This window comes from Dreissena polymorpha, chromosome 2 (genome assembly GCF_020536995.1).
Source record: "Dreissena polymorpha isolate Duluth1 chromosome 2, UMN_Dpol_1.0, whole genome shotgun sequence".
Lineage (NCBI taxonomy): Eukaryota > Metazoa > Mollusca > Bivalvia > Myida > Dreissenidae > Dreissena > Dreissena polymorpha.
The window spans coordinates 105,850,523-105,871,200 of NC_068356.1; the positions used below are offsets into that span (position 1 = coordinate 105,850,523).

Consider the following 20,678-nt stretch of genomic DNA (forward strand, 5'->3'; position numbering starts at 1 on the left):
CACTATAAATATTGACTTTGATCCAATTATCATCTGAAAAATACGATTTCGCGATTTCTTCAAAGATCGAGCGAGCCTTTTTACCTGTTTACTTATATATATCTAATTTAAGGTTACACAGATGTAAAGTTGTCGTGGCCGAGTGGGTAAGGCGATGAAATTAAATCTTTTGGGATTTTCCCGCGCAGGTTCGATTCCTGCCGACATCGCATACTTTTTGCGACGCGTTTTATTTCTTTTCTAACGTAATTTGATTTAATATAGCACATAAGCTATGTTTATTGTTAAATATGTTGAAAATTGTATGCACATCCTTCAATTTTAAAATTAAAACAACGTTATGGCTAAATTGATTAATTTACTGCTGAAAATACGAATGATGCATGTTGCATTTTTATTTTTATTTCAAAAAGTAAACGGTAAATCTGTCTATTTTTTGGTATTTTTGCTGTATATAGTGATTCTATAAAAACTTAATTTAAAATATAACTTAAATGATACTATTTTGAATTTTATGACACTTTGTTTTTAACCGACCCAATTTTTACTTGGCTGAAATCACTTACATTTAATGGCGCTATTCCATAGATTAAAATTTGTAAAAAATAAATGTCTGTAAAAGAATACTTATTTCATCTTGTTTAAACTTTAAACACCTTTACTGCATCTGTACACACCAACTGCATGCCCATATTTGGAAATTTGAATGAATTATGGAACTTTTATATACCCCAGGGGTGAAAATAAACTGGACAAAAGCCGAGCGTGAGGGTGGTTTTGAAAAAATCGGTTTATTTTTTTTTTAAGCATGGAAAGCTACCTACAAATTTGCATGTAGTTTAGTGATATGATGCTGATTAGGAAAATAATTAATTAAATTATATTTGGATATGTGCCCATTAGAGGTGCGCAAGCTTAAAAAGGTAGAATTACCGAAATTCCCGTTCTTACACGTTGTAGCATGGATCGGGTATTGAACACGATACACGTGTGTATTAGCACCCTAGTAGTCCCGGCGGGGTTATCAACTGCACCAATACACCGGTAAGCAACCAGGGGAATATCATATGAAAAAAGAACTATCATGCATGTTTGATGTGTTAAAGTGTGTCACTAAATTTCCCTAACTGCCGATGTCGGCTATAATTTCGGTATAAACCTACACAGAAATTAACATATATATTATGTTATTGCCGGTATGTTATTGGACATTTTGTATGTCAAATGTTCATTATTTGTATTAAAATTAAGACGATGCTTATTTGCCGGAAAGCGTTTATTTCAAATTCAAAACAAGCAATAATCATACATAATACCAAAATATAAAACTAACAAAATGACAACACTCTCGCTTAACGCAACGTTCAGAAGCACGCGCACTTAACAAAATTATTGCAACTAATGCAAGCTGTAATTAATATGTGACTACTTGCTATACAACCAGTATCATGCGAAAATTGATCTTATTTAATTGTGGTTCCCTCTTTGAATTTATGTTGCCTGTCGACTTTTAGAATAATGTGTCAGTAAGAAATGTATTGCTTGCTCTACAACCAGCATCATGCGAAAATGGATCTTATTTAATTGTAAATCCCTCTTTGAACTTAAGTTGTCAGTCGACTTTTAGAATAGTGTGTCAGTAATAAATGTTTTTCTTCAGTTTCACATGTTTTTTTAAGAAAATTTAGTGAAAGATGCAAATGTGTCTTATTTATTTTTTTCTGTGTCTTCAATGTATCTTATTTATATGTGACTGCGTGCTTTTTTTTTTTTTCAAGAAATGAAAGATGCAAATGTGTCTTATTTTAATTTTATCCATGTCTTAAATGTGGCTTATTTATATTAAGATAAAATGATATACTGCCAGTGTCATGCAAAAAAGGATCTAATTTCTTAATATCCACATTCACGCTTTGTTCTTTATTAGCACCGTCTTTAATTAGGCTATCTATTTAAAGTACAGATTACTGTGAACTTAATAATTGTGCAACGGTGATGTTGATCCATTATCGTTGTTAATTTAAAATGTAGACAACAAGTTAGCAATTAATGAAATCAGTTATTTTGGAAGTAAATCTAATTTTTTCTGTACAGTAGCCAGATGGATGTGTATTGAGCGGATAAGATAGGGATCACCACAACAAGTTTCTAATACACAGTATAGACTTCCCCTATTATTATTAATTACCTGATTGGAATAAATAAAGTGTTAAAGATCATTTCATGTGAAAAGCAGGATTTCTGACATAATTTCAATCGTTTTGCTTTTATACACAATTTCATGGAACAATGAATATATTGGCGCGATGGAACACAATTTATAAATCAAGCTGACAGTATAGTATCATTTTTTAATTATGTGTAATTTAATTCGCATCTCTCCCTTAACTCGTTCAATGACACGTGAACTTATATCAATTATAAAACATCACGTGCATCATTAAATATTTTTTTTTAATTATGAAAACATATATGTTCTACATGGTTTTGTTTTAATTTTTTTTCTCAACCAGAGAGACATTATAAAACATTGTTATATATAAAGCGCTTTACTTTTCTACATTACATAAAGATATATCGATTTTTTTGTTAAGTGTACGTGCTTGACATATTTATAAAAAGGCAGTGTTTATTTTTGTAATAAAATCGAAAATTGACATTTAATTTGATGCAATCCACATTGTTTAGCGGCCAAGCGCAGTATTCCGCTCTCGGCGGCCGATGGTGTATTGCAATACATACAATGAAAAGCTGGGTTTCTGACATAATTTCAATCGTTTTGTTGACGCGGAAGTGCTTTTTGGTGGCCAAAAATACTATTGTTCCCTTTATTAAAACCTAAATCAGTATTGTTTTACACTTGAAGGTTTGTACAGCGGGGATTTCGGTACCGGCGCGGGTTTATGTGCTTGTTAAGAATTACCGAAATCCCCGCTAATAGGCAACATATTATCCTGATTTATGCTTTGATTAAACATTGATAACTAAATTGCAAAAGTGTATAGCATATTGTAAATAAGGTAGTACGATATCATTTGTTTCATCAGATTTGTTTGGAAAATACTTTCTTAAGACTTATTATTACTATGTCATGTTATATTTACATATACTTTTGTGTAACCAATGTTTTAAATGTACATTTTACCTTTTTTACATTCGTTTACACATTTTTCACATTAATAAACTATTTAATAATGGAAAAAATATTCTGATAAGAGTGTTTAAATGATTAACACTAATATGATTGTGTACAAATCAACATTAATGCAAAGCCAAAACCCAAACATAATGACATATAGACCCTTTAAGGCGTAATATGGGGGATTGGCGTAAACATGGGTGATTTCGGCTCTGGGCGTACGAATGTAGCAGTACCGAAATCCCCGCTAATTATTTTCCAAAAGAAGTAACCGAATGGGAGATAATACATGTCTCTGGTTGCTAATGAAAAAAAACACTATAATAATTTTGTTGACACTTGAAGGTTTGTACAGCAGGATTTCGGTACCGGCGCGCGTTTAAGTTCTAGTGTAGAATTACCGAAATCCCCACTGAGAGGCAACTTAATGCTGTCAAGAGTGCTTAATAATTAAAATTAATATCATTTTTTTTGCACCTTAACATTCATGTGAAGTCAAAAACCATTCATGCCGATGACCTATTGACCCTTTAAGGCGTAAATATGGGGATTTCGGTACTAGGCGGGCGAATGTAGAATTACCGAAATCCCCTTTTCATCATCGCACATTAGTGTAACATAAATTTTAACACAATATATGTAGGGAAACTCATATGATTCGCGTAATGTGAAAATGATTATTATGCTATAATTCGACCACGAAACTTGACGTGACTTAATACCGGACATTATGGAATGGAGCTACGCTTGCCGTATTTGACATAAGACCCATTTTCGCATATAATCTTATCAATGCTTATATGAATTTGATTGCTATAATCTAATGCGTATTCGACACGGAATTATTGTCAAGGTTTTTCATTTTGTCAATATTTTTCATAGCAGGGGACATTGCTGACATCAATATGGATACTGTTTTCATTTTCTGTCGAGAAATGATATGACTTATTATCAAGATTATTTTATAGTACGGTAGCGTTCTCTTCACAAGTGAGATTTATTTGTACTGGTAAATTGCTCTTACACTCACCATTCGGACTCGACGATCGGCTCGAATAAAAATGTTAGTCGCTTAAAAGTACAAATTCATCATATTGAGCACGATTATTATTATTATTATTATTATTATTATTATTATTATTATTATTATTATTATTATTATTATTATTATTATAATTATTATTATTATATAGCTTTTAGAAACTTATACCTTAAAAAAAATCCCATTGGAAAAAAAATCCCATGGGAAAAAAAAATCCCATGGGTCAAAAAAATCCCATGGGTAAAAAATCCCATGGGATTTTTTTATTATTTTAAAACACGATATAACGCGTTGAAATCGCGAGAAATGCTCATCATTTGTTAAAAGGTATTATTTCTGAAGGTTACATGAATAAATCTATAAAAATCAGAAAAAAATCCATTTTTTCCCATAAAAAAATGGGATTTTTTTTCTATCAAAGTAAATTGAACGAAAATAAGCACAAATGCTTAAACAATGCTTAAAATCGATAACTAAGCACAAACGAACGTGTTTTATGTTTTTGAAAATCCCATGGGATTTTTTCTCCCATAAAAAAAGCTGGAGAAAAATCCCATGGGAGAAACCAAAATTCCCATGGGATAATGAAAAATCCCATGGGATATTACAAAAATCCCATGGGCACCCCAACTTTGCAAATAAAGTTCATAGTGAAGAAAACGCATTTAACAAGCAAAAATAACCAATTATTAATCACAAGTTAGACTTTTATCTTATACTTTATCACAAATAAGCAAACCTTCAAGAAAAAGGGTACTTAAGTTTGCGAAATTTCGGTTTCGCAAAGTTTTTCCGGTGGCCGTTTTTTATAGATAAGAATATCTCCCCATAGACTGAGGTGGTTTAACGAAGGACATACTATATTATTTCATCTTTTTAACCATAAGGGAATACATGCAAACGTCGATCATTGTCAGTGGCGTCTTAAAGCATTGTTATTAAGCACAATGATACCATAACATCAGCAAAGTTTATGAAATTATTGTTTCAATCAGAAAATATTTTATTTTTAACAAGTGATCAAATGCCTATAAAATAGAAGAAAACATGATTCTACATTAATTATTGAGTCACCGCCTTGGTTAATGAGTGTTAGGGGTTTGAAAAGGTTAAAGCCACAACAATCCTCACACTTATCCTAATTATTCACAAAGCACATACATGTAAATTAATTGGTATTTACATATTACAATTCAAGATAAAACGTAAAACAATATAATATATTTCGAACACATGACCATTTAAATTTGATTTAGGTAAATAAAAGATATAGTATACATTACATTGGTTCTATATGAATTATATCTACGGAACGAAACAATTGTTGAGGCATTATGAAATGAGGTTAATGCATTTGTTAGCTTAATCACTTCTTGTCGACAAGAGTTAAGACCCCAGCACAAGTTAGTACAAATTCCAGATTATCGTACTGCATCTGACTCAGAAGCCGTAATGCCTCTTTAAAATGCCAGATTACATTTATTGAATATAATATTTTAATGTTGCTGCTTGTGTAGAGGAAATCTAAAATGCTAGAGGAAATGTCAATATGTACTCCCTTCACACTGCTTATATCGTACGCCGTTGAAAGGTTTCACTTACATGAATGATTTTATATGAACGCCTAAAGATATCCGTCATTTTGACCGATTCCAGTGTTATACGTCAACTGCAGATAATGTTACAAAGCGCATCTACGATATGTTTCAATTATAGAAAACGTTAACTGTGCAAAAAAGGACAATATGCATGACAAAGTTTAATTAAATAAGGTTATTCCCTTGTGGAGCCGTGTGTCTGTTTTTGTGGAGTAAAATGTGTGTTAATATTATCTCTCCCGCATTCACTGATTGTATTGGCCAACATAATGTGAAAATATCGCACCGCCGGTTACATTATTCAAAATTTTAATGATGGCTATTAATTTAAGTTATCCTAGTGTTAAAAAATATGATTCTAGATTTTATAAAAAGTACATTGGTTACACACCAAATGTCAAATTGGTCGGATTCAAAATTGTGGAGTGTTAGCACTACAAAAACACATACTACATATACTTTATACGAATTACCACAGCATGTAGTAATCTAAACACGTGAGTGCTCGATCGACATTTACAACATGTAGCTTTATTGACCAGGTACAAGATAATTAGTTCTATTATAGTGAACATATCAAGGCATCTGAACAATCAATCCATTATGTCTGAACATAATTATGTGTATGTGTTGTGAATTATGTAAACATCGAGAATGAGTTGCAATTAGCTAAATTGATATACCGTTTCAACTATCAACCTTCCTACAACAAAAATGCAATTCTACAAAAGTCATGTGTTGGTTTGTATTAAAATGCATTATCTTTATTTATCTTTGCTAAAATGATAACAATAATCTAAAGTTTGGGTTTTGACAATTGGATGCCAACATTGACCTTCAGTGATAACTGAAAAGGGTCGATAAGGGCTTTTCATTTCTTAAATATATACTAAACGTAATGTGCATTAGAAATTTCCGTTAGCGTATATATTCATATTGAACGTAAGAATATAGGATATTAATGTTCATATGATACGTTTTTAATAATTTTTATGAAAATAATTCAATTATGTTTATTAATTTAACATCGAAATTCTATAGCTTCATAGAAGTCTTTTTCTTATGCACATGGAAAAAGTGTGTATAAAAATAAGATATCGGCAAGAAATGCCATTTATAATGGCTGATTTTTAACATTGTGTATTGAGTTTCAGATTGAAATATTCACATGATTATTTTCCAGTATGATGATGTATGTTTTGTGTTATAATGAATAAGAGAGTATTTGTTGTTGTACTTTAATAAAAAGAATAGAACGTTTTAAGATTTGAAGTTTAATTTCTTGACACATTTAAACAAAACATGTATAATAAAAAACACTTGATGTGTTTTGCAGATATGGCAATGAGTATTTTTTTAAGTTAAACGAAATGATTGAAACAACAACAAAGCACACACACACATATTTTAATTGCTGAACCGAAGGACACAATCACAACACACATTATGCCAAATTGCATTTTCAGGAAATTTTTGATATTCATAAACTTGTCACATTCATTTAAACTTTTAAAACGTAATAGACATCGATTAGTGCAAGAAACATTAAAAATAATACTAATACGCTTTGTGTGCATCACAAAGGACTTGACGACATGATGCATTTGTATACAACACAGGGATCAAAGGATTCTTTGTAATATAAACAGGTTTTAAATATTTAAAATGCTTTTTTCCTAATCAGCTTTTATTTTTTAAACGAATAATTTATTTTGTTTATTTTTATTGTATGTCTCGTTGCATCTTATGTTTATCTGTTAATGATACATTCAAGGCATAATAATGCACATCTAGGAAAACTATCAAATTAAAGTGTGTACTCGTTTTACATTTATTGATTATTTTAGCATTGGAATTTACAGGGGAAATATCAATGTTATTGACATATATACAATAATTGTGCTTATGGTTAGCATTTGAAATACGCGTAAGATCCTGATTTTTTTTATCACAGAACGGAAGATAAAGAGAACTCTGATCATTAACGCGACACTTTTTCAACCCATAGGGTATCATGTAAATAAACCATATGTGTTTGTTATATAATAATGATAAGACAATAGATTTTACGTAATAACCTATGTGCGTTATACTTTTATGTTGAATCGTTTGGAATAAACGAGCGACCACACACCAGATTACATCTTTTAATTCACATGCTTTTCATACTTTAGTGTATTTATTTATCAATAGGCCAATTATCTCTCCATTAGCCACAATAACTTATTTTGAGTTAATAACCTCATCCTGCCTGTCTGCCTACCTTAATCACTGTGATGTTGTGTCTGTTTGTTTGGCCGTCTGGACTTATTGGACTTTTAAAATATTCTGTTACCGAAAAGTATTTTTTGCATTATCCATCTCCATTGGTTTGTCAATTCTTATAACACAAATACAAGTCATTTGATTCAATATAATTGAACACCAAATAAACTCATAATTATGTTTAATATTCCGTACAATAGCACCAGAGCAGGCGTGGAAAAAAGAAAATACGAAACGACTAAGCATTACCCTACAACAATTTATTCCGAAAGCATATATTTGCAGTTCAACGTGTTGGAATATGATATTTGCACCATTCTGTTTGTTCCATACTCTGTGATAAAACGTTCGTAAATTTATTTAAATGATTGTACGTGTAGTAATTAACAAGTAATCACCAAGTGCAATGGTCGTTTAGTTTCCGAATTCGATCTCAAGGTCTGTCTTGACATTTTTGTTTCTACTTTAATCAATTTATTATCGTGTACTTCAAACCGTACACAAATTCGCAAAAAAACAACAATAAAGTGTATCTCTTTCATTATAATCTTGCTCTGGCTATTGAAAATATCATTACATGTGTTATCATGATTCCTATGCATTTAATGATATAACCTGTTTTTATAATTTATAAATAATCGAAAGGACATATGTCTTTGTGAAAACAACTGTAGGTTTATGAATACAACTAAACAAGCATTAGCAAGAGAACAGAAGTATTTTCACAAAGTGTCCGTTTATTTATTGCAGCGTACCGATTACCGAACACGTAGACATAAGGGAAAAGCCTACACAAACCAATAGTATGAGCCAAACAGAAGAAGCGTTTTGAACTTTACTTGAGGGAAAATAGTTTTAAGCTTAGAGGTATAGGAAAAAAGCTTTTCTTCTTCGTTTGAACGTCATATTCCGTATTCCCTTTAATCACCCAATGGTTTACATTCAAAACAAGATTTGACCAATTGGTCGATTTTTTTCCATTTGCCAGCCAAAAACTAATGTCTAAACATGAGTTCCTTTGACATTAACAAACCACACCTGTAAACGCGTAGATTATGCAATAACAAAAGTTGTTGGCTCAGATGTATGAAGTAACAATATTGACTGAGAGGAAAGGCACCCATAGAACAGAAACTATTGTCTGCTGTAAAAATGTACACTATTTCAGCTGAATAATCAATATTTCACAATCTTCCTAGAAACAAAATCTTAAACAAAACATTGCGTGCCTGCCTTTCTTAGTGTCTATATCCGCTTTCGTACGCACATAAATGCGCTAGGTCTCGTCTCTTTTCTATGAAATAGTTGAACGAACGCAATTATGAAAAGTTGTACACCTACAATGGGGTGCGGGAATACTTTAAACATGTATGTTATACATATTTGACCTTTATTCTACAAATTAAACTCGTCTACGAAATATTAGCATACGGATCTATGTTTGTTATGCTCGCGTTCGACATGTATTTTATGAGCAGTTATCACATAATTCGTGATACTAGGTAAAGAAAGTGTAACTAAAAACGTATCGCAATTGTTAAACATAATCTGTCCTCATTAACGTAAACTTAAAATTTAATCATTATAACTAAACACTTTCGATAACAATATTTCATTCGTCCGAAATCGGAAATATAAGATCAAATTTGTCAACCTTGTGGACTAATGATGCGGGGAAACATACTTTTATTCAATATTTTAGGATCTTGCAATCAAATATATACATGTGCATGTTAATGATGTTCACAAGCAATTGCAAGATGGTATTAAAAAGTTGAATTATGTTAGTGGCTTTCTTTCGAGCAATGGTGAAGATCATCTGAGTTCAGGGATGAAATAACTGCAGCAGTCAGCAGACAGTGTCACGATGATGTCCGTAAACGACCCGTGTCATAGAAGCGTCAGTGAAATACAACTGACATTTCCAACATCGCTCCTACCGACAGGTATGCGTTACCTTGAACTCGAACATATATTAACCAACGTTTTAACACTCATAAAAACAATTAACCAATAAATTCCATACAGTAGTGTACACCAATATACAGCCTGTATTAGTGAATCATCATTTAAGTTACTGTTGGTAAGTTATGTACCACGTGGCATTGGCATGATGCGTATATTTTGTTGTTTATTGAAACAATACATGTGTTGTTATTATGTTTATTAGATTCATCCGTACGCACACAGACATGGAAGCAATGTCTCTGATTATTGCAGGCTACATTAACATTGCTATTTGGTTTTATTGATTAACGTTACTCACAAATATGTGCAAAAACTATTACACTGTCACTGAACACATACACTAACATAACAGATAGCTTGTTCGTGTCTGTTACCAACTTTAAAATATCTTTTTAATAAATACGCATACCGTTTGAAAAACAAATGGTTACATAATAAAGGCTTTCATTATAACTTAACAGGGTTTCCGTAATATACCTTCGCATATTAAAATAGACTACGTCCCTGTGAATTAAGAGATATGGACTAAAAATGTTAAGCTTTACCCATATTGTTTTATTGCTTTATATTATCAAGTTACATTTCCTTACAAAGTATTTCAGGTGACTGTCTTGCAAAAAAGAAAACAAACGCTTTCAATAAATTGTACATATTATTTTTTGACGAAAACGACTCCATCGGTTTGATTTTAAAATGAACCTTAATAATGGAACGTCAAACTTAACGATGCGCACACACAAGAAACATTATTATTCATTATTATTCATTACGTAAGTTATTAATTTTTACATTAACTTATGTATGTGCTATTCTGTAAACAGAATCTGACAAACTTAGTAAGTAGAAGATTTAAAATACTACTTACTTTTCTTAGATCAACATTTAGCCAGATAATTTACCTTCCTGAAAGCATAGCTGTCTGATTCATTTTTGGAATCATCAAGGCGCTGATCGTTCACCATTACAAACTGATTTCTGCTTCCATAGGCAGCCGTGTTTAACATTAAATGTCTTGAACGCGCTGAGGATGATACACTATTGGCCGCTATCATAGTGTTTGTATCTAACTTTGTCACAATGAAAGTGTTCTATTTATTGTAGTCTAGTCTATTTTTCTGTGTGTGCTTTAACCATAAAATAGTTCATAATATGATATCGTTTTCCCTACCTGTGTGTGCACTATATGTATGCGTTCTCTATACATGAAGCGACGAGTTGATCTCAAGTATACAGGATCTACACACTAACTCAACACTATGACCACAGGTGTACCACGATATGCATTAAATATAACAAAATATTGTTCTGTTCGAAATATTTTATTTGTTTTACTTGTGCTACTAATATATAGTTTAACATAAGAAACATAGATACACATACACGATATGATCATTTACGAATATTCAGAGGAAGTTCGCGTTATCTAGAGCTGAAAATGCAAACTAAGTTAATAATGACATAACTAAATTAATTTATCAATTCAAACTACCAGACGAACAATAGCATACAGTTTGAAAATCTAACAGTTCGGTAAAAAAATGTAATAATAATATACTACTATACGGCATTTATCATTCAATAACAAGTATTACAGTTTTGTATAAATACTTAGATTGTAAGGAATTTATTTTCGAGTACGTTTGCTAAATTTACATATGTAGTTATTAAAGCCAATCATTAACTAGTTAATTGCTTTATAAGATGATATCTTATCTATAGCAGTTAATGCATTCAATTCATTTTTCCCTCTGTGTCGGTTTTCAAAATAAGAAAGACCTGAATCAATTTAAGTCCTAGATAATAAGTTTCTTGATATGAATATGCATGTTGTGTGCGCACAAAACACTGCAAAGCTTAACTGTAGCAAAAACAGATTTTTAAACCTAGGAGAAGATACAAGTACAAAATGGTTCCAAAATAAACAGTGATCACAGCCAGTCATAACCAGTCTGAAAGAGTTCAATGCTGAAAAATGTTTGCATTACATGTAGAGTTAAATTTAAGACAAACGAATATCATTTATCAATACAAGTTTGCCATTCAATCTTAGTTTATATAATGCTTAATTACCTTAAAGTCGACTCATATGATCCATTACGGCCCCTTGTTGTAACTCTGAAAGTATTAGTCGTGATATTCGTTGACATTGTTTGTTCATAAAAATAGTTTGTGTCTGAATCCAAACGATCGCATTGAAACGTATAGTTTAATTAAGGGATACGAGTACATTTAGATTAAAAGACAATAACTATGAGATGTCAATTTGTTAAAAATAAACAAAATTCATTTTGCAAACTAGCAATATGTTTGCAGACGTATTATTTCAACTAAAACAAATATAGTATGCGTTGCCATTAAATCAGTTGCGGAACATATTGAAAATACATAAACAGATATCAACGTTTTCTTCACTTATTTAAGAGCTTATTAAACAAAAGAAAATAATGTTTATAATAAGAATTCAATACTGCTCCAGCAGCTGGAGTTTCACTTCTGTATATTGATATAACATTCTTATTTAAATGTAAAATTCGAGTCGATTGCTTTCATATGATATGATTTGGGTTTATTAAAGATTTATTAAGATACTTTGAACATAACATGTGAATTATGTCGATGAAAAATTGGATAAGAAAACAAGTTACTTCAACTTATGTATGCATTTTTCTCTATCGATAATCGTTGTGCGTTTAAGAATTAAGCACGTGCAACCAGGTCAATCAATTTCTAAAGGGTTTTGAATGATAAAGAAGTAGCGCATTAGAGTGTCCATGAGGTTCTTAAACATATATAAAAGACAGAGCAGGATGATAGTAATACTAAAAGGAAAGACGAAGAACAGTAGCGGAAGGACACTCGAAAGCGTCAAATATGGTAAGTTTTTTTGGCAGTGAATGTATTATGTGAAACGTATTGACAAGACGATAAATGGCTGGATATTAAGAATTATAGTTCAGGTATTCACATATAAAAAGAAAGTAGTAAGTTGAAAACACGGTATATTTCCTTGCAGGTGATTCCTAAGAAATTCTTAGTGATGCCAATGTTGAACAAAATGTTTGAACTTCTCAACATGAGTCAAACAACTGCCTAAAAATGAGGGATCTGTACTAAAGGCTACTTGCTTGAAAATATGACCAAATCTTGTTCCATTATTAAACAATAATAATTTAGTAGATTGTGTGAAATTTCTGATGATTGATACTTAAAAAAATGACAATTAAGATGCTGATGCAATTCTGGCACTTGTACAGCTTTTGAGATAAATGATGATTCACTAATGTCTGAATTACAGGTAACAATTCGTCATTTCGCAGGTCGTTGAGGTTTTGTGGTTTTAGTGAATGAGACTTGTCTGCTTTTGAGATTAATTTTATAACGCATTTTGTGAAAGGGAACACGTCTGTATTTCTGTCTTCTTGTTGAAAGTTTTGACCTGTTTAAGTTTGTTTAGTAGAGACGTTCGATAAAACAATTTAGCGTCGACTGAACATAGTTTTGCTGCTCCTTTGTGCTCCTTTTTACTGGTTAATTATCAAAATATACTTTTGAGTAATTACGTTTTTTTCGTTGCAGGTATTTTAATGTCACTTATCTCAGTAACGCCGTCTTGTTGTTCAAGTCTGTGCTTTTACGCAAAGTGCCGAACCAGTTATTAACGATATCATTATTCATAATGTGGTTTTCGTTGTTTCGATACTTTCATAACATATTGTCGCTTTCGAAGACTTTGGCGACCCGCATGGCAACAATTGCTTGCTGAACAACAAGACTATTATTGGATTGCACGCACTGTTGAGTGGATATAAGCGCTGCAGGACCATATAGTAGCGACGGTCAAGCTCATTTATGCCGTATAAGTCCATAGTGCTGAACACTGTTGCCGGCAGCCAGCAAATGAAGAACGCTGAAATAGTTTATGAACAAATGTATTGTGGTTTTAACGCTCAGCATTGTGTTAGTTAAATAAGGAACCAGACCAAATAACTTTAGTTTGAGGCCAGTGCAGTAAGATTTTTTATCCCATCATCTGACGTGCATTGTCGAAATAAACTACACTGGAATATATTTTCCTTTATTTTGACAATGCTGAAATTTAGCTCTCTCACGCGGCGGACTACTTTTTTGAATGACGTCACCTATCACGGTCCAGTAGGTCGCCATTGTTTCTTGTAAAATTGAAGCAGATTTAACAATACTCTCGATTTGATACCATAATGTCATATATTTTAAACACAAAATTCAACATAAACAGCAAAAACATTTTTTCTTACAAATATTAAAAGCTCATGACGTAATTATTAACAAGTCAAACAACAAAAGTCATATTCTTTATAAGTGCAGTTCTATTTTCCTATTCTATTTTTAAAGAAATAATTGATGACTTAGAACATGTATGGAGTAAATCGAAAACTATGTTGGTGCCGAATAAAACGAGGTTTCGCAAAGGCTCGTGGTTCAGATTTTCTAAGCCTCGCAAAATAAACTTCGCTTCAATCGGCACCGACTTAGTATTCTATCTATCCTTATGAAGGCGGATAGTGAGCTCAGTCAATATAACATTCGGTACATAGTAGCTATACAAACATGTTTCACTCGGCTGCCTTAACGTAATGCCAACTTGATTATTTATTATGTGTTTTCGAAATCAAGAATAGCATGGATTTTGCATGATTCATCACAGATCAACTTGTAATAAATAAAAATACAAAACAAATTAAAAAAATATGATACCTGCTTTTTTCAAAATACTATTCGCCAAGGTAAATTATATGTCAAACACTTTGCGTTAAATGTTTTGAAAAACAAATAGCATGGCTGAAAAGATCTGTTAAAATGTCAGTAAAACTGACGGATTAAATCATATGAGAAAATTACTTACTAAGGCATATTATCAAAGTCATCTTTATTGTTATTATTCTGGCTTTTGGTAGTAAACCCTCGTTCATGGATTTTTGACGTGACGGGAAAGTTGATTCTGTAATTAAACACACATATATTTCAGTCCGATTTAGCAACTTCTTCGTTCACGAGATATACACTTTGTATGCAGTGTGAATCTGAGCAATACAGACGGCATTACATGTAACAGTTAGTACTGATAAAAACCGAGCATTCTAAACGGTTTAAATATACCAATCTAAATCAATTATTTTTAAATTAATGTATAACAGTTACAATAACAAATTTTGCAAGCAAATAGAAAAACATGCAATCATTATGATTATTTTAAATATAGTATAAGACAGTTTATTCTCATTTAAAGGTGTAATATATAGATTAATGAAAATGATTAACGTTTTGTACATTAAACATATGTACACTGCGTTTAAATAAATATATAATAATTTTGAATATGTGTTTACCTTTTAGCGTAGTGTTCATTTCAGTAATTTCCGTGAGATTTCCTCTTTTCCGCCAATGATTCCATACGACAACCGAGATGCCGACATAACAAAGGGAGACAGCTAGGAATGGGATGAAAAACACAAGCAGCAGTGTGATCCAGACATATAGCTGAAATAACATAATCGGCACACATTTATAATAATACCTTCATTTATTAAAGTATTGCGAGCCTTTTAATCGTGTTGAATTGACAAGCGATCGTTACGATGTTTTCGTTTTTGAAACCGTTTCATTAATTGCAACTTTGTTCGTGTGTTTGTTTCAGACTTTACTTAAATTTACAGACGAAAACTATCGGGAATTAATTGTATGGAAGCAAAAAGCACATAGCTTTATTGGCATATAAGTTTATTTTTTCTCCTTAACAGTATGGTCCTCGATAACTTAATAATTGAGATAAAGGGTAAAACACCTGCCACCCAATGTAGGTTTTGAAATCAACGGAACAGTGGTATGAATCACCATCAATGGCTATGCCAATGTACGGGAAAGTCCATACAGGAATCAGAAGGGCAATTATCCATGAGCCGATAATTATGGCTTTGTATGGCCGGTACCCTGCAATGTTGAAAGTTTAAAGATAATTTCTCCGCTAAATCACACATTCAGTCATGAGAATTGTATTCACGTTATGGGTGTTAATTGTCTTCATAAAATGACAATATCCATTGATTCAAGAATACACTATCAAAAAGGATAAACAGTCGGCAGTAAAGTTATAAAATCATTAATACAACTAACTTAATAATATCGCACGATTGTTTCGAAGCTACAATTTTGATTACATATTTTTTATTAAAGTATGTGTTATCTTTACAGTGTACCTCCGGTTATTGCCCTCAATGGATACCGTACAGCCACGTATCGGTCCACGCTCATTCCGATGAGAAGGTTGTTAGACACAATTAGGACCACAAACGTAGAATACTGCCAAATGCGACACATGACGTCACCCAAGTACCACTCATTTCGCAGGATACCGTAGAATATCCCCTCGCAAAATACGCATACTATGCCAACACAAAGGTCTGAAATATATGCATTACTAGAAAGTCCAATATTTAATTTCGTAAGAACAGTAGTAGTATGCCACTCAATGTTTAAGTGAGCGATCAGTTTGTTTATGAATCGCGTTTTGGGTGGTTTTTGCTGGGTTTTTAAGTTGTTGTTGTTTTGTGACAGGTTTGTAATGGTAACTATTGGTATTCCTCATATTTATTTACACGTTAGCATTTAATAATGACATCCATCTAAACTGCAATGCACTATGTAATATTCAGTCAACACACTCGTGACTAATCACTTACCATTCAAACGCTAAATTTGTTATTCTTATATGATGTAAATGAAAGGCAAATGCAACTGATTTATATACGGTACTTAAAATAAACGTTTCCGTCAAAAAGAAGTTTACCAGCAATTGCAATATGTAATATGAAGAAGTGAAGCCTGTTGTTGTCTTTCTGTCGAGCTATGATGAAGATGACCAGACCGTTGAGGGAGATTATAACTGCCGCCATCAGCAGACAAACCACAGAGATGGCAACGTACGTTCCCTGCAAACGAAATACGTTAAATACAAAAGGCATCATTTACTTAACCAATATCATGTATTGTTTTGGAATAACCCGCACCTTAGCTATCTAATCATTACTAAAACAAATTCGAAGATCAACACAATACAGTGCAGACAATTGTCATGATAACCGTTTACAGCTGCTTTGGTAATAAAACAACATGTTCAAAGTTTCGATAAGTTTCGTTCGTTTTACAATTGGCAAATAAATTTACGGATATGTTATATTATGTAATAACTCCATTTACAAGTTAACACTTTTTTTCAGATTTTTTATTGAATATCAACCGCCAAATTGTTGTTTTAATGTTTGTTTGCAGCACTATGCGATGCAATTTCTTTGATAAATATTACCTTGACGTTTGAATCCTCAGTGAGCAGTGACTGTTCCTAAATACGCACACAACTGAAAGCGATACCTCTCAGTCAGCGGTTTTTGTAAAATGAAGCCAAGTACTGAAGAGGCCATGTCTCATTCAATACGTTGTTAAATAACCAGATCAAGAGGAATTATGGCGTATGATAAAACCTGACGTTAGATATTATAATGTTGTAACACTATCTGTGAAACATTGATCAACAGTTTGTAACTATTATAACAAAATACATTTGCTCATGTTAGTTTTGACTATCATAACAATAATGTTCATGTGATAAAGTCAAATATGTGTTGTGTGTTTTGCTCAGGTGAATAATAATAAATAAAATACATTTAGGTAATAAATTATACATAAAATCGCAGTATATTCTATCGATAAGCAATTGAGTATCACATTTTATACGGTTTATGTATTTGCATAATCTGTAATACATACTTATTGCACATTTAGTTTATTATAAAATACATATACGAAGTAAGATGAACGTTGTTGTATGCAATCATACTTAAAGTATATTTTCTTTTGGCACAACAGTATTGGCCAGACTGCAATAAAATAAATTGTGTTTTAATAGATGCAGTTAATGGTAGGAATAGCATAAATTGTTTATATATCGCATGTTGTTATTAACCGGTTATTTCATGAAATATTAAGGATTTAATATCCAAGCACTTCTGTTAATTTATAAAACACGGATGGTGGTATTTTTTCCATATAAAATATGTATTGAATAATAACCTATTGTTATCGATCTCCTAAATATAATATAAATGTGTTATTAATTCCAGATGGTTATACCATTACGTATATGATATGATAAATATAATATTTATGCTTGCACGCTATCAATTTGTACTTGAAGTTTAAAAGGACGAAACGGATAAAATCAAGAACAAATTCTTGTTTTATTTCCAGGTTTAAAACTCTTATGTAAATTATTCAGTTTTATACACTTTACCTATTTTTTTTAATTATATAATCCAGTTATTAAACCATTGTTAGAGTCAACCAAGGTTTCTTTTGTACACGAACGCACTGATTTTAATCAGTTTAATTAAAACTGCCACCCGATGGCGTTAATAATATTATTTATATTTTTAGTCTTTATTTACGTTAATATCGTTTTGGCACAAGACTTACGCAATATAATACATGTTTAGTTACATAAATGCTAACAACGAATTTTAACTCACTATATTTTTGTAAACAAGCATACTTACAGAATAATCAGGCTGAACGATCGTGCTTTGATTCACATTCGAGCGGTTAGACTCCATTATTACGATCGCGCTTTGATTCACATTCGAGCGGTTATACTCCATTATTATCGTTGTTGTTCTTTCAAGCGCTGTTTTACAAATGGATAAATACACGTTATTTCCCTGCTTGAAGCTTCCTTTGTCAAAACTATGCAAAAACTATCCTTGTTCCGAGTGTCACATAATTTACACGACCCACATCAAATAGCTTCACATATTGAGAAATTGTTAGTTTTCCTTCGCTTTAGTAAAAGCTTTGAATATTTCGAAACAAGCGTTTTTCTTTGTTGCAGTGTATTATTCACGTTATTCAAACTGTTAAAAGCTTGAAGACATTCACAGCACAATAACGTCTTGCCAACGAAGTTCCCAATGACTTCGAGTATCGAAGATCAGCGCGCTTAGCGTGTTTCTAAGGCAGCCAGCTGCAATCGGCTTTCTGCATGCTTGCTATCTTGAGTTACGCAAAAGCGTGATACCTAACTTATGTTTTATACTTTTTATTTAAATCCGCCGTTGGCAAATTATTGTATTATTATTGCCGGAGAATGATGCAACATATGGTTGATACTTTTTATTTAAATCCGCCACTCGGCGTTGTACGGCCGTTGGCAAATTATTTAATTAATATTGTCGGGGAATGATGCAAATATGGTTGAACTATAATGGTGAATGTATATAACAGGCACCTTTGATTGCTATGTGTGATATGTTAGCCTTTTTTCTCTTCAAAATAACGTTTTAATGCGTATTGCAATCAAATAAATTGTTTTTATTTTGAAGGATAAAACCTTTCCAGACTATGCTTTAATATCACGTGCTTTGAAAACATAATTGTAAGGTCAATAGCAGCAAACACTTCATTGTTGATCGCTGAGCCGGACACAAGATGCAAAATGTGTAATATCAACAGAAATTAATTTGATACATCCAATATAAAACATTTTAACAGTGTTCACCGCCTGTAATATACCCTGTACAAGCGGTTGTGTACAATAAAATGACGCGTCCCATACTATTGGTTCCCTATTATTTAAATTTCATTCGGACTGAAAATGGTTATTGCAGACGTTCCATTTCTAGGAGTCTGACTGATTAATTTCTATCAGACGTATAGGTTAAGTATCTGAACAAGCGTTATCATAAACCGAGTTTGTGGGTAGAGTTAGTAAAAACATTTATTACTGATTGCATTTGTAAGCGTTTTTTTAATCCGTACATTTGTTTATTCGTATTCCAAGAAATAACTTGAAAAAAAACTATCAAAAAGTCCTTAACCAACCGCCATCCCACGTGAGATGGGTTTATGTAGTGCTATACGTTGTCAGCCAAAATCGAATTAGCAAGGCAACTTTCTAATAAAAAGGGATACATCGCCAATGAGCAGCATTTAAATTATTAAATGAAGAATTTGCTTTAAGTTTCATGAATCAACTTTTAGAGCTGGAGTTTTTAATTTTATGTTAAATATTCTGCAAATATGACTCGGGTAAAGGAAAATTATGTGTCATGACACCTTGCATATAAAATCCGAACACTGTGGGCTGCATATTAAAATGGATTTGAAACAATTGAAAGATTTAAAATACATTTTGATCCCCAGTGTTCTATTTTTGTCAACTATCTGGTAAGTTTCTCAGCCAGGAACGCGGTGTTTAATGTACTCGCACTTACAGGGAAGTTGCAGACTGACTTAGCATTTCCCCAAAACGAGAATGGAAACTTGTGAAACATGAATCTTACTTTTTGTTGACAACTCATTTGTTACTTATAGTGAATTTGTGTTTATTATTCCCATATTTTTGTGCAGCCATAGCCGTAACACTTTTGAAAAACAAGTTTTGTTTATTGTCAGGAGTTGCCACTATCGCAGTGCGCACGCAAACTGTAACCTGTGTACCGAGAGCCCAAGACCGAAGCCGGAGAAACCGTAGCCTCATCTGGTTAACTGCTGCAGAAGGAGAAGTATAATAAATAATGTCAAGTTAATACTACTAAATGAACAGCTGAAGCATAGCCGATTTGATCAGCGTATCAGTTCC

The 20,678-nt window shown here is 32.2% G+C and overlaps 1 protein-coding gene across 4 annotated transcripts in view; it reads right to left on the reverse strand.

The window, feature by feature from the left end:
• Positions 1-19,062, reverse strand: part of LOC127868377 (cardioacceleratory peptide receptor-like) — a 176,914-nt gene extending 157,852 nt beyond the window's left edge. Inside the window, exons 1-7 of one of the 4 annotated variants that reach the window (XR_008044102.1) lie at positions 18,598-19,062; positions 16,836-16,977; positions 16,246-16,449; positions 15,834-15,979; positions 15,379-15,529; positions 14,895-14,990; positions 11,896-13,919 (exon numbers count right to left, since the gene is read on the reverse strand). Coding sequence is in view for 1 of the 4 variants with exons in the window: in XM_052410095.1 (XP_052266055.1) it covers positions 13,684-13,919; positions 14,895-14,990; positions 15,379-15,529; positions 15,834-15,979; positions 16,246-16,449; positions 16,836-16,977; positions 18,598-18,699 (1,077 nt within the window). In the remaining 3 variants the exon portion in view is untranslated. Of the gene's footprint in view, positions 1-11,318; positions 13,920-14,894; positions 14,991-15,378; positions 15,530-15,833; positions 15,980-16,245; positions 16,450-16,835; positions 16,978-18,597 lie in introns of those variants that run through there. The other 3 variants (XR_008044101.1, XR_008044100.1, XM_052410095.1) reach the window with 3 other exon arrangements.
• Positions 19,063-20,678: the final 1,616 nt, after the last annotated feature.